The sequence below is a fragment of the Anastrepha obliqua genome, chromosome 4 (genome assembly GCF_027943255.1).
Source record: "Anastrepha obliqua isolate idAnaObli1 chromosome 4, idAnaObli1_1.0, whole genome shotgun sequence".
Taxonomy (NCBI): Eukaryota; Metazoa; Arthropoda; class Insecta; order Diptera; family Tephritidae; genus Anastrepha; species Anastrepha obliqua.
The window spans coordinates 78,372,048-78,387,029 of NC_072895.1; the positions used below are offsets into that span (position 1 = coordinate 78,372,048).

Consider the following 14,982-nt stretch of genomic DNA (forward strand, 5'->3'; position numbering starts at 1 on the left):
CATAAAATGAATTAAATGTGTGTAATGGCTGAATTATTATAATAAGAGTATCTGCTCTGTCTTGTTTTTGGCTGAGTACGTAGGGTATGCGTGTATGGGAGCACCACGCATGTAATTATGATATTGCATTCCTACCCGAACTAATGACGAGTATCACAATGCGAAAGTGTGATCGGATAATCGTACACGAATACCTGTAGCTTGAGTAGTAATTGGCATCACCAATGACGAGTTTAAAAATTTTGAAGATTTATGAGAATTTATTTTTTTGTATTTGGTCCGTTACACAGAAACAGAGCACAGGAAACTATATCATGAAATATTGGACACGATGAATACAAAGATAAAATATATGACAGATTCATTGATTCACATACATACATATCATATGTACGTAGAAATACTGTGCAATTCCAGCGATACGGATAAATTTAATAGTACGCATTCGCATGCTTGGCTGCTCGTAGTTGATGATTACCATTATTGTATGTGGCTCTGAAAGGGTATAACTCAACATACGCGGAGATATATCCAAGTACGTATAAGGCAAAGTCGAAAGATGTATACGTCCTAATGCTTATAAGTGCAAGTACGAGTTTTTCATTAGCGGCGAGTCCTCGTAAAAGTGTCTGTTTAAAATTTTCGTGGAACATTTTAACACTAATTGCTTTTTCAACGTCCTTTCATTAAAGCGGTTTTGAGAACGAGTCAAAAACGCCCATTTGAGTGGAGTTTTAGTGTTAAAATCCATTCCAAAAAAATCTCTTGTTAAATTCTCTGTGGGAAAAAATTTAATTTGAAGTCGTTTTGTTCATGATATTTTCTATAAATTAATTGCACTTTCGGCCAAAATGTTAACATTTTAACCCCGGCCCTCTTATAATGGTACTGTTTTCGGAAAAGTTGGTCTGGCCGACATCCTCTTTAATAATTATTAGCATACAGGTACATATGTTCGTGTTGAGTTACTACTATTGGGGTTATATAAGGCGGTTATACGACCAATTTCAACGTATGGTTCGGTAGTTTGGTGGAAAGCTCTAGAGAGAGAATACAACTTCAAATTACTTGCCAGAATACAAAGATCAGCCTGTACAATAACAGTCGGTGCAATCAGACCATTTCCTAGGGAGGCTCTAAACGCTCTGACACACGTTATTCCGGTAGATCTACATATCAAGAAGATGGCAACAATGAGTGCATTTAGGTTAAATGAAGCGGGCCGCTGGAAGGAAAAAGCTCATGGCCATGCCAGTCTATTACTGCGACAAACCCAGTATACCTCGAAGAGGACTGACTACGTCGGCGCGGCCGTAACATTCAGTAGAAATTTTGTCACTCTCTTTCCATCTCGGAAAGAATGGAATAATGGATTCTCACTAAACAAGTTCAACACTACAGCCAGGAAGTAAAATGGATTGTGGTTTTGGAGCGGGTATATATTTTCATAGACTTAAAATTGAAAGATCTGTGCGTCTCCCTAATGCTTGCAGTGCCTTTCAGGCGAAAGTACTGGCAATTGGGGAAGCTTGTAGGCTTCTAATCGCAGATCCCTCTTTTAAAGGCAATATCGCTATTATTTCGGACAGCCAAGCTGCAATCCAGGCACTGGTTTCAGCTACAACAACCTTTAAAGTGGTGGAACAAAGTAGGACTGGCGTTACCACCTTAAACCAAACCATAAAGTTACCTTAATCTGGGTCCCGGAACATCGGAGCATTGAAGGTAATGAAAAAGCAGATGAACTGGCAAGAAGGGGATCTGCCATGAATAACGCTCTTGCAGAATCGGTATTCACACCACTAGGTGCAGTCAAAAGTGCACTTTCCCTAAAATACCTCCGAATCGCAGATTGTAAATGGAGAGACCAGACGAAATGCAAAGTTAGCAGAACGTTATGGCCCACCTACAACCTTAAGCAATCGTCAACATTGATAAACATGAATCGACGGGACGCCTGGAGACTAACGGCAGTCATAACTGGATTTTGGTCTGTGGGAGAACAAACAGCCAAAATGGGTATCCCTCACAACATATATGTATGTACTGTCACAGTTGCAAACAACTGGAGAAAAAGGAAACAATCTTTCATTTCCTCTGCAAATGCCGTGCCCTATGGAAGGACAGAATGTTAACCGTGGGTAAACCGTTGTTCGAGAGTCTGGAACAGCTGTCTAGCTTAGATGTCAACAACTGGATATAGTCATGCTGTAAATAACTGGTAAAAAAGTTGGTAACGAGGATGTGGCAATAAAATGGTGCGGAAGCGGTGGTTGTATTCTGGAAGAATCACCACTTAAACCAACCAACCAACTACTATTGGACCGTGTAGTCATAAGAAGAGAAGTTCCCTGCCAACGTACTGCGCAGAGATACTCCTCGATACTGAGCTTCAAATGAACTTATATTATGTTTGTTACAAGTATTGGCTTAAATCGACTTTAATTAAAAAAGAAAATTGCTAACAGACCATGGAATAAACATTTGGGATATCAATGCAAACCTGACCAAACGTCAAAAAGATTAAAACTTTTTCTCCGCCTCGTTTATTTTTCCATTGCATGTAACAAATATATCTAGAAAAGCCTATTGTTATTATGACTTTGTAAGCTGTACTCGCGCTGCGACCTAAAATTCGTCTATACTATTAGGTATATAAATAATTGTGGTGAGAGTGGCAAAAAGACACTTATAGGCTTGTGTCTATTAGAAAAAAAACGGTTCTATCATTTGTTGGCCACACAAACCCCCATTTAAAATGTCCCGTCTTCCATTTGGTTGCATCGTAGAGAGACACTAAATTAGAGAGAGTGCAGAGAACTGCATGTGTGGGCATCACTGGGGCCTATAGAACATGCCCCACCGCTGCGCTCAACGTTATTCTCCACTTAATTCCTGTGGATCTGCAGGTTAAATCCATTGCTGCTCAGAGTGCTATTAGACTGAAGGAGTTTGGCCTTTGGAGACAACTTCCTGTAGGACATAGCAGCATCTTGAAGCAGATCTCCCCTTCCTTCTCTGATATTCGCACCGACCTCTCCATCCGCAAACTGTGCTTTGAGGGTTGTGCTAGGGCTAGCACAGCGTCTTTCAAGCAGAGGTCTTCGCGATCCTGCAGGCATGCAAAATGCTTCGGGATCGCTGTTGGGAGGGAGACATTAATATTTTTTCCGATAGCCAAGCTGCAATCAAGGCACTATCGTCGCCGTATTGCAGCTCTCTTCTCGTGAACTTCTGTAAGGAGGAACTTAAACGTCTCGGACGTGCAGGAAACATTTCCCTCATCTGGGTTCCTGGGCACAGGAATATAGAGGGAAATGAAATTGCCGATGAGCTTGCCAGGAAGGGGGCGGCAGAACCGGATCCAGCTGCCCCCTTCTCAGGCATCGGTATCCCCTTGGCTGTCGTTAAAGGGAAACTACACAACTTCTTTCTAAGAAAAGCGCAAGACAGATGGAGGTCTGTCTCATCGTGTGCCATTTCAAAAGCACTGTGGCCTCAATACGATAGAAATAGAACGCTTAAGGTGATGGGAATCCCCCGCCATTCAATTTCCAAACTCATTGCGGTGTTCACTGGTCACTGGGTGATCGGTACTCACGCGGAGAAGCTTGGAATTCCGTACAACCCCTATTGCAGAAGCTGTGGGTATCCTACAGAGAAAGAGAATGTTGAACATTTTCTCTGCAAAAGTCCGGCTCTGGCGGCTAGGCGCTTGAGATTCCTTAGCGTGCCCTTTGGGGATGACTTGACGAAATTCTCAAGCCTAGATCCCTTTTCTCTCTCCGCTACATCAACAGCACTGGATGGCTGTAGACGGTTTTATCTCCTCCCTTAATCCTTTCACAGGTAGTGGTCCACATTATGGTATCAAAACGGCACGTAAGTGGTACTTGTAGTGTACCTGGGGTACTCTTGCCATCTTACCTACCTACCTACCTAGAGAGACACTTAAGAATCCAGGCGAAGTTGTGCACTTCGCGTTTTGTGAGGCAGGCATCCCTTCTTTTACCTTCACGGCTTTCAGCCACACACACATACACTTTTACCTCTTTATAGCTTCCTAATTGGCTTAAAGTAGTTTTGCGATCGTAGACGCGTTCACGGTATGGTTTCACTTGCACCCTTTAGTATACTCAGTACCCCGACCATAAAAGTTAGATACATTCTTACCTTCACTTTACCGGGGCAATTTGGATTCAAACCTAAAAAATACTCGATCGAACTTCTGGAAGCTTCTCGATTACACGGCTTCACTTTTCACGAATTTCGATTGTTCTGCAAGTTGTTCTCAATTTTTACTATACCGTTATGCTAACTCATAACGCATTGATTTGTTTATATTTATTTATTTATATTCTTTTAATACTTTCTATTTCCACTTTTAGAAATTCTGAACAGCTTATGAATAATGGAGACACCGCATGAGAATCCGGCTTTCGTAGGAGATGATGGCAAAACTTCTAATGGTCATCCAAGACTTTCACGAAACTCAGATGAAGAGGCGGTTAGTTATTATTTCATTATAATTATTCATTCTTCATTTGTTTGTTTTTCTTTTAAAATACTCTTCTTTATTTACCCCACAGAGCCTACCTAATAAAGGAGCTAAGGAAAATGACCGCGCCACCTGGGGTAAAGGTGTTGAGTTTCTTTTCTCGTGTATAGCGATGTCCGTCGGATTGGGCAATGTCTGGCGTTTCCCCTTTACTGCGCTGGATAATGGAGGTGGAGCCTTCTTGATACCTTATCTAATAGTATTGTTTTTAATCGGTAAACCGATTTACTATCTGGAAATGGCGATTGGTCAGTTCTCAAGTCGTGGATCGGTAAAGGTCTTTAATTTGTGTCCAGCAATGAGAGGTGAGCTTGCACAACGGCATATGTATATAATATAGTATAAAAATGTATGTACGTATTAAATATGCATGTACATGGGAGTCTCTTACGGGATATACAGAATTCCAAGGTTATTAGGGGAAATACTTGAAATTTTCTTTTTCATGATTTATAGCCGCAGTTATGGAAAATACCCAGCACTTTGGTAAATACTTGCCTATTTACCTTTAAACGTTCAGCTTAACGGTTTGGTATTTACCTTCGTATCATTCCTAAATAAGTAGTAATAGTAGTATTTATTGCAAATAAAAGTAAAATATACAAAATTTGATATTTATTTATTCTAATATTAAGAAAAAAAAATATTTACAATAATTTTACGACAATGGCATGAGCCGCCTGTCGATTTATTTTTCGTACAAAATATTTATTCCGTTTACGGTTTTTAAAACCAGCTAAACACTTTTATTAAGTAATCTCTGTATCTAAGGGCATATTTAATAAAACGCAAATGAGTATTTATAATACAATACTTCACGCAGAAATGTACATTTTCTAGAAGAATATAAACTTATATGAAATTTATTGTTATTAAGTAGATGCGCAAGCGCAAAACAATAAAGTAATGCATTTATAGGGTTACCGTATCATTGAACGCCAAAAGGGTGACCAGTTACAACATGTATAGATGTAGACACATACATGCATATATACAGTTACGTTTATTTACTAACGGGTGATCAATCATGAGGTGCTTTTTTCAATAGTTAAAAAAAAAACAAAAATGTAAATTATGTTCAAAACCTTTATCTATCATTTGAAAGGACATTCTTTGACATTTACTTTATGAATATGACTTCATTCAAATGTTGGCCGCAACTACGCTTAAGGTGGTCCATTCTGAAGGCCCAATTTTCAATCACTCGTTCGAGCATTTCGACTGGTATGTCGTGAATAACACGCGTAATGTTGGCTTCCAGAGCTTCAATCGTAGCTGGTTTATCAGCATAGACCTTGGACTTCACGAATCCCCAAAGAAAAAAGTCCAAAGGTGTGATATCACAAGATCTTGGTGGCCAACTCACAGGTCCTAAACGTGAAATCAGCTGCTCTCCGAAATGACTTCTCAATAAAGTCATTGTTTCACGAGCTGTATGGCAAGTGGCTCCGTCTTGTTGAAACCAAATGTCGTAGAGATCATTAGATTCAATTTCAGGTAGCAAAAAGTCCGATATCATGGTACGGTAGCGAGCACCATTCACAGTTACGTTGCGGCCATCATCATTTTTGAAAAAATATGGACCGATGATTCCACCAGCCCATAAACCACACCAGACCGTTGTTTTCTTTGGGTGTAAAGGTAGCTCTTGAACCTGTTCTGGTTGCTCTTCATCCCAAATACGGCAATTTTGCTTATTGACGTAACTATTGAGCCAGAAATGCGCCTCATCGCTGAACAAAATTTTCTTCGATGTGTCGCGCGAACCGAACCATTATTTTCGTAATAAATTTGCACGATTTGCAAACGTTGTTGCGGTGTGAGTCTTTCCATGATGAAATGCCAAACGCTGTTCAACAAATCCACGATGACAGTTTGCCACAACTCGCGCGCGATCTGTAAAAAAACGCAAATGAAAAAAACTCCTCTTAATTGATCACCCGTTATATACTTGATTTTTTTTAATTTTATGCATTTCTCTTACCCTCATTAGATTTTATATTTTTTTCGCATACTAACATATAATATCTACATACGTATGTACCTCATTAATTGTGAATGTACTGAATTTGTCAATTTCAAGGTATTGGCATTGGCCAAGTGTTGTCCATTTCGTTTGTGACTACCTACTATGTTGCCATTATGGGCATGATTGTACGATATCTGTTTGATTCATTCAAATCACCATTACCTTGGACAATATGCGACGATGCATGGAATGAGACCTGCATAGCATCCGGCACAGTTCCCTCAACAGAACCCGTCATTGAACTGTCAACAGGAGCATCGTTCATAAACAGTAGCAAGGCTATGGTTGCAAACTTTAGTGCAACCCCTAATGTTATATATCATCATAACAAGACCATTTCATCTGCGGAATTGTATTTTATGTGAGTTTAACTTTAATTTGGTTCCATTAAACTGGCTTTGTGTTTTGTTTACTAACTCATCATTCAATCATAATGACTGCTAATAATTTCAGCTAATTTACACTTCACAAGCACAGTCATACTCGCATATACTCGTAGCATTTGGGACATTGTTGCTGTTGTAATTTTTTTTTTTTGTAATTTTCAGCTATATAAGTTACCAAAATTTATTCAATGCAAATTTTGCGCTCTGTTTAATTTTACACGATTGATTGCTGTTTTTCATTTAGCTTTCTGATGCCGATTTTACAGTTATTGCGTGAGACATTCATAAATCAAAACAATTAAATTAATCAATGAAAATTTGCCACGGCTCGTCACATAAAATTGTATGCAAAATATTTACAAACAATCGCTGTAATTATTACCAATAAATTTAATGTTATAAAGAAGTGCCAACTACATAAAGGGTCTTTCCAAAGTGACGCATAGATGTCAGTAGTGAATAATTACTAGAATGTACCTTTTTTATGCCATCTTTGACGTTGACCAAGTAGATGGATATACAATTTTACATGACAGAGTAACGCGTTAAAATTATTCAAACTTATTGTGGAAGCGATCGATCACTAAGGACAACATAGAATAAAATTCGTGCTTTTTTAGTGGAAATAATCGTGAGAATGAGTCGACAATTCAAAGGTTGGTGAAAAATTCTCAAGAACCTGGCTCTGTCGAGGGTAGAAAAGAACTGGCAGATCAAAAACTGGGCGTTATATTCAGAATATTGTTGCTGTAACACAAAGTGCTGCTAAACAACCTCCAACAGCGATATCTCGACGTTCTCAAAAATTAGGCATTAATGATAATTGGGCAATAATCGACTGTTTGCCGGATTTTAGTTAAGGATTTGCATTTGGATCCATAAAAAATTCAATTAACACAAGAAATGAAGCCAACACATCATTATCCAATCCGAAATTTCGTGAATGGTTCTTTGAAATATCACGCAAAGTCATCTTTAGCGATGAAGCTCATTTCGCACTGAGCGGATTTGTCAACAAACCAAATTCCCGCATCTGAGCAGAAGAACACGATCGAGTAATTTCAGAAAGATTATTACATTTACTAAAATGCGCTGTTTCGCCGGAAAGAATTTAAATTTTTACATGTTTTGTGTTAAAATAACATCTAAGCACTTCTTTTGAAAGATCCTTTGCATGCTTAACATACAAGTACATGCATGGAAAATAGATAGTAACTGAAAACATTTTTTTCTGTAAAAATCACATTTAAGTTGCGATAATATTCGAGGACTGACAGCATATAACTCGAATACTATATATGTAGGTATATATAAACAAATATTGGGTAGTCGAAAAAGTCTTTTCGTATTTTGTCAATCGATGCCGTTGGAGTCATCTATCTCCAGTGCTACCAATCACATTGTGTCATATCATGTGACATTTTAAGCTTCATTTAACCAAAAAAAATTAAATTCGGAGAAGTTGAAAAAAAGTAATAGCTGTTCAAAAATGAGTGAAAATAATGAAGAAATTCGCTATATTTTGAATTTTTTTATAAAAAAGGGAAGAATGCCACGCAAGCCACCAATGAAATCTGTGAAGTTTACGGAGACGATGCTGTATCAGTTCGTGTAGCACAGTAATGGTTCGCTCGCTTCAGTTGTGGAAATTTCGATGTGAAATATGCACCTCGCTCCGGTCGACCTATCGTTGAAAAATTCAATGAAATTATGGAAAAGATTGACCAGGACAGTCACATAGGCTGCCATGACAACGCCAAGGCACTAAACATTCCTCATCAAACGGTTTTGAACCATTAAAAAAAGGCTGGTTACAAAAAGAAGCTCGATGTTTGGGACCACATGAATTGTCTGTGAAAAATTTAATGGACCGAATTAACATCTGCGATTCTTTGCTGAAACGAAATGAAATCGAACCATTTCTGAAGCGAATGGTAACAGGAGACGAAAAGTGAATCAAATACGACTATAATGTGCGAAAAAGATCATGGTCCAAGGGTGGTGAAGCTCAACAAATGGTCGAAAAGCCAGGATTGACGCCTCGAAAGGTTATGCTGTGTGTTTGGTGGGATTGGAAAGGAATCATCCACTATGAGCTGCTCCAGCCTACTCAAACGATTGATTCTACACTTTAATGCGAACAACTGATGAGATTGAAGCAAGCAATCGAAAAAAAACGGCCAGAACTGATCAGCAGAAAGGGCGTCGTCTTCCATCAGGACAACACTAGGTCACACACATCTTTGATGACTCGGCAAAAACTGGGAGAGCTTGGCTGGGAAGTTTTGATGCATCCACTATATAGCCCTGACCTTGCACCATTTGTTTCGGTCAATGCAGAACTCCCTTAATGAAAATTACTTGTCTCAGTTTTTCGCCGAGAAACCAGAAACGTTTTACACCGATGGAATAATGCCTCTAGAAGAAAAATGGCAAAAGGTGGTCGACCAAAATGGTATTATACATATTTGGTTTAATAAAGTTCATTATAAATATAAAAAAAAAATTAGTTGAAGTTTGATTAGAAATACGAAAAAACTTTTTCGACTACCCAATACAATGCACGTAGGTGCGATCAGCTTCAGTTAAGCCACTACACCACAAAACAAAAACACTGTAATTCACTAGTTATATGTGTTAAGTCCTCAAGGAATGAGGGTTGCTGTTTAAGTTTTGAGATAGACAAGTAAAAATTAATATTTATAAAAAAAAATGGCTTATTGCTTTTCAATATATATCCCATACTTTTAGAATTTTTAAAGACATCGACACGAGCCTTTTTGAGAGATCGCCCAATTGTGCGGCGTGGAACAAATCTTTTCGACGGTCAAATGTTAATGAGTGCAACTAATAGTAAATGCCTTAAACACATAATGTGTCACAATCTTGCAATATTATTTCACCCACAGCATATATTTTTCTGACACAACAATCGATTTTGGCCGACCTTCGCAAAATTCGTCTAGTAGCGAAGTGCGAAGATGATTGAGTTCGCCCTATGCATTTTCTTCAAAATAACAAATGCTCGAAATTTATTTTATATGGAAGGAAAAATGATCTAAAATCAACGCGAATTTTGAGCCACGCTAAACTGGCACAATACCGAAATTGAATGCGCTATAAAACTGCTAAAACTTCTAGAAATTCTGATTAAACGGTTCAAATTTTTGATACAAATTTGTTGAACTATTTTTTTAATTTTATACAATACATAGTTTGAAGTTTCGATTTACATATATGAATTATATTTTTATTAAAATAAAAAATAAACAAACAGTCAAAACTTTGCAATATACCGCGCTGCTGTTATTGTACATACTATACATACATAACTCGGTGCTCTCATGATCAAATCTAGGTCATGTTGTTCTTGCAGATGTGCCGGCATTTTTCGCCTATGTAATGTAAATTAGCTAATCATGCTTAAAGGTTGTGCAAGAGTCTCCATAGTAATATGATATGAAATTACGATAAAGTTTCCCCAATAAGATAATTGATAATAGTGCAGAGTTTAGAAGTGAGACGCGTGAAAAATAATCAGTTACTATTTTTTGGCAGTTATTATTCTGTAAGTGATGGTGGCCGCCGTAGCCGAATGTGTTGGTGCGTGACTACCATTCGGAATGCACAGAGAGAACGTAGGTTCGAATCTCGGTGAAACACCAAAATTAAGAAAAACATTTTTCCAATAGCGGTCGCCCCTCGGCAGGCAATGGCAAACCTCCGAGTGTATTTCTGCCATGAAAAAGCTCCTCATAAAAATATCTGCCGTTCGGAGTCGGCTTGAAACTGTAGGTCCCTCCATTTGTGGAACAACTTCAAGACGCACACCACAAATAGGAGGAGGAGCTCGGCCAAACACCCAAAAAGGGGGTACGCGCCAATTATATATATGTATAATATATATATATAGTATGGTAGAAATGAAATGAACCAACTGATTGGACCTTATCAGTGTGGCTTCAGACCTGGAAAGTCTACCATCGACCAAATATTCTCAATACGCCAAATCTTGGAAAAGACCCATGAAAGGAGAATCGACACACACCACCTTTTCGTCGATTTCAAAGCTGCATTCGACAGTACGGAAAGGAGTTACCTGTATGCCGCGATGTCTGAATTTGGTATCCCCGCAAAACTAATACGGCTATGTAAGATGACGTTGCTCAACACCAGTAGCGCCGTCAGAATTGGGAAGGACCTCTCCGAGCCGTTTGATACCAAACGAGGTTTCAGACAGGGTGACTCGCTGTCGTGTGACTTCTTTAACCTGATGTTGGAGAGCATCGTACGAGCCGCAGAACTTAATCGCTCAGGCACAATTTTTTATAAGAGCGTACAATTGTTGGCGTATGCCGATGATATTGACATCATCGGCCTTAACAACCGCGCTGTTAGTTCTGCCTTCTCCAAACTGGATAAAGAGGCAAAGCGAATGGGTTTGGTGGTGAACGAGGACAAAACGAAGTACCTCCTGTCTTCAAACAAACAGTCGGCGCACTCGCGTATCGGCACCCACGTCACTGTAGACAGTTATAATTTCGAGGTTGTAAAAGACTTCGTCTATTTAGGAACCAGCATTAACACCGATAACAATGTCAGCCTTGAAATCCAACGTAGAATCTCTCTTGCCAACAAGTGCTACTTTGGACTAAGTAGGCAACTGAGTAGTAAAGTCCTCTCTCGACGAACAAAACTAACACTCTACAAGACTCTCATCATGCCCGTCCTAACGTATGGCGCAGAAGCTTGGACGATGACAACATCCGATGAAGCGACGCTTGGAGTGTTCGAGAGAAAGATTCTGCGTAAGATTTTTGGACCTTTGCACGTTGGCAACGGCGAATATCGCAGACGATGGAACGATGAGCTGTATGAGCTTTACGACGACATAGACATAGCGCAGCGAATAAAGATCCAGCGGCTACGTTGGCTGGGTCATGTCGTCCGAATGGATACAAACGCTCCGGCTTTGAAAGTATTCGATGCGGTACCAGCTGGTGGTAGCAGAGGAAGAGGGCGGCCTCCACTGCGTTGGAAAGATCAGGTGGAGAAGGACTTGGCTTCACTTGGTGTGTCCAACTGGCGCCGGTTAGCACGAGAAAGAAACGACTGGCGCGCTTTGTTAAACTCGGCCAAAATCGCGTAAGCGGTTATAGCGCCAATTAAGAAGAAGAAGAAGAAGAAATGCACTCGGGCATTGCCTGTCCAAGGTCAAGATGCATCCTTCGTGAACAATAATTTAAAATAGAATCCATGACCATCCGACTAGAAGTCAAAGTACTAGTAATTTACATATGCACCCATATAACTTTAATACATAGATAATCTATAAATAGCCACTATCAATTTATTTTGCTGATATGACATTCTTTTAGTGAACACCTCTACTCACCAACTAGAAAATACGATTTCACACTCAAAGCCTGGTTACATGGCAATGAATATTTCAATTGATTATGTTCAAAATTATATTTAAATTTATTATTATTTGCATACACATATATATGTACTCCTATATGTATGAGGTATATGTACGTCCATATATACTGCGTTTCCAATGACAATCATTTTGACGAAAGTTCTCATATACCGCTTGAGTGCGATTGTGCAGTCGAACGTTCATATACAAGTCGTATGTAGTAAGCATACCATTACGCCTCTTTGTAAGATTGCCTACTAATATAATAAGCAAGTTAATAAAATTTCATTCATCTAATTTCAAAAAGCATTCAATGCTAATTCTGAGGAAAAAACCTCTCAATCAATATTTTTATATCGCATGCTACTAAAATATCATCACCGTTCAGTAATATTATACATTTTTCTACGCCTTCAAACATTTTTAAATAAAGTAATTTCTCAACATATACTTGTGTGAGGATGGAAGGAAGGACGGAAAAAAACTTAAACGACAAACGTTAGATGGGTAAACACTTTTTAAATGCAGTTTAAAAATAAATTAAATTAAAAAAAAATGCAATTTTGTAAACAATTTATAGCTACATGAATTGTTGCAAAATTTTAATTGATTTAGTGTTTTTTATAATTTCAATTTCCGAAAAATTATTAGGGCTTTACCCTAATACACCCTTTTTGGGTGTTGGCCGAGCTCCTCCTCCTAGTTGTGGCTTGCGTCTTGATGTTATTTCACAAATGGAGCGACTACAGTTTTCAGCCAACTCCGAACACGGCAGATATGTTTTTTTGTTTTTTTTTATGAGGAGCTTCGGCTATTACGAAAAACATTTTGTTCATGTACCATACATGTGTTCAAAATATGCGTTTAAAATGTATTAGAATTAATCAATGGTCTTCGGCAGCTTCCAGCAGCCGTTTTATACTTCAAGAACTGTTCGTGGGTTATTGTCCTAAACTTTTCCTTTCCAAAAACAACCTAAGAAAGAACGCAAGATAATATCTTCGAACAAGCTGGCAAATCCTTCGTTATTTTGATAGAGGATTTTTATAATTTTTACGCTGTACGGCCGTCACAAAAACTGGTGAAAAATCCCAAACGAGGCGGGTATACCACTATACCAGTTTCAGGGTCACCTAGCTTGTTGGGAGGTTGCTACACTATGGGAAATAAGTATTGAGGATTTGCCATTGCTTATAGAACAGCGGTCGCTATAAATATAATGTACTCATATAAGAACTACAAAAAACACACGTAAAATTCAGAAAACTGCATGAAATTTTTATTCAAATCGATAGTACAGTCCATATAACTTAATGTTTGAAGATTATTTCATGCAAATGTTGACCGCGACTACGCTTCATATGGTCCATCCGCTTAGTCCAATTTTGGCATACTCTTTCCAATGTTTCGGCCGGTATCTCACATATAAATGCTTTAATGTTGTCTTCCAATGCGATCATTAAAGCAGGCTTGTCTGAATAGACATGAGCTTCAACATAGCCCCACAAAAAATAATCTAAAGGCGTTATATCGCACGATCTGGGTGGCCAATTGACAGGTCCCGAACGTGAAATAAAATGTTCACCGAACTCGCCTCTCAACAAGTCCATTGTTACGCGTGCGCTGTGACATGTGGCACCGTCCTGCTGAAACCACATGTCATGCAAGTCAAGCTCTTGCATTTTGGGCAAAAAAAAGTTGGATATCATTTCACGGTAGCGCTCATCATTCACAGTTACGTTACGATTCGTAGCATCTTTGAAGAAATACGGTCCAATGATACCTCCAGTCCATAAACCGCACCAAACTGTTACCTTTTCTGGATACATTGGTAGCTCTTGCAATTCTTCTGGCTGATCTTCACTCCGAAATCGACAATTCTGCTTATTTACGTACCCATTGAACCAAAAATGAGCTTCGTCGCTGAACACAATTTTTCGATAAAAAAGTGGATCTTAAACTTTCTTAACAGAACACGCGTTTTTATAATAAAATTCAATGATTTGCAAGTGTTGTTCGTTTGTAAGACGATTCACGGTTAAATTACAGACCAAACTGAAGAAGTTTGACATTCAAACAAAACACGAAACGTGTGCAGCTGTTTAAACCAACTGTTTAAAAATATAATAGCTAAAAAATCACCCTTTAATTAGTAGTACTTTAGGAATGCCCAACGAGCCTTAACTCGATCAACTTTATGGCATGAGCCGTGAGTTAGGGGGGACAGCTCTGATTTCTTCTTATAAATTAAAGTATACGCAATGGAAAAGTTTAATTAGTGCGGGGGCCTACTAATATATATGTATATATCTAATTATAAATAGATCAAATAAAGTTGGTGCAAAATTAGTCATAATTTTCTTTTGGAATAACTTTTTTACCAAATAAAAAAATGCGTTTGAGTGATGAAAATCTTTAATTTCACCTTCAGACGTTTCATTACTTGTCTGTTTGTATACTGCAGAAGTATACAATTTTATTGACGTATAACAAATATTATAAATCTTCCGTTAGAGTGATTAATTTTGCGCAACCTCGTACTTCATAGAAGTTTGATTTGTAGATAAAGGTATTGAAAAATTAGTTT

The 14,982-nt window shown here is 38.4% G+C and overlaps 1 protein-coding gene across 3 annotated transcripts in view; it reads left to right on the top strand.

The window, feature by feature from the left end:
- Nucleotides 1-14,982, top strand: part of LOC129243965 (sodium-dependent nutrient amino acid transporter 1-like) — a 40,057-nt gene that overhangs the window by 22,728 nt on the left and 2,347 nt on the right. For 2 of the 3 annotated variants that reach the window (XM_054881473.1, XM_054881474.1), the window contains exons 3-5: nucleotides 4,389-4,507; nucleotides 4,590-4,863; nucleotides 6,642-6,948. In XM_054881473.1, the coding sequence (XP_054737448.1) occupies nucleotides 4,412-4,507; nucleotides 4,590-4,863; nucleotides 6,642-6,948 (677 nt within the window). In that variant the 5' untranslated portion in view covers nucleotides 4,389-4,411. The remainder of the gene's footprint in view (nucleotides 1-4,388; nucleotides 4,508-4,589; nucleotides 4,864-6,641; nucleotides 6,949-14,982) is intronic. The other variant, XM_054881475.1, reaches the window with a different exon arrangement.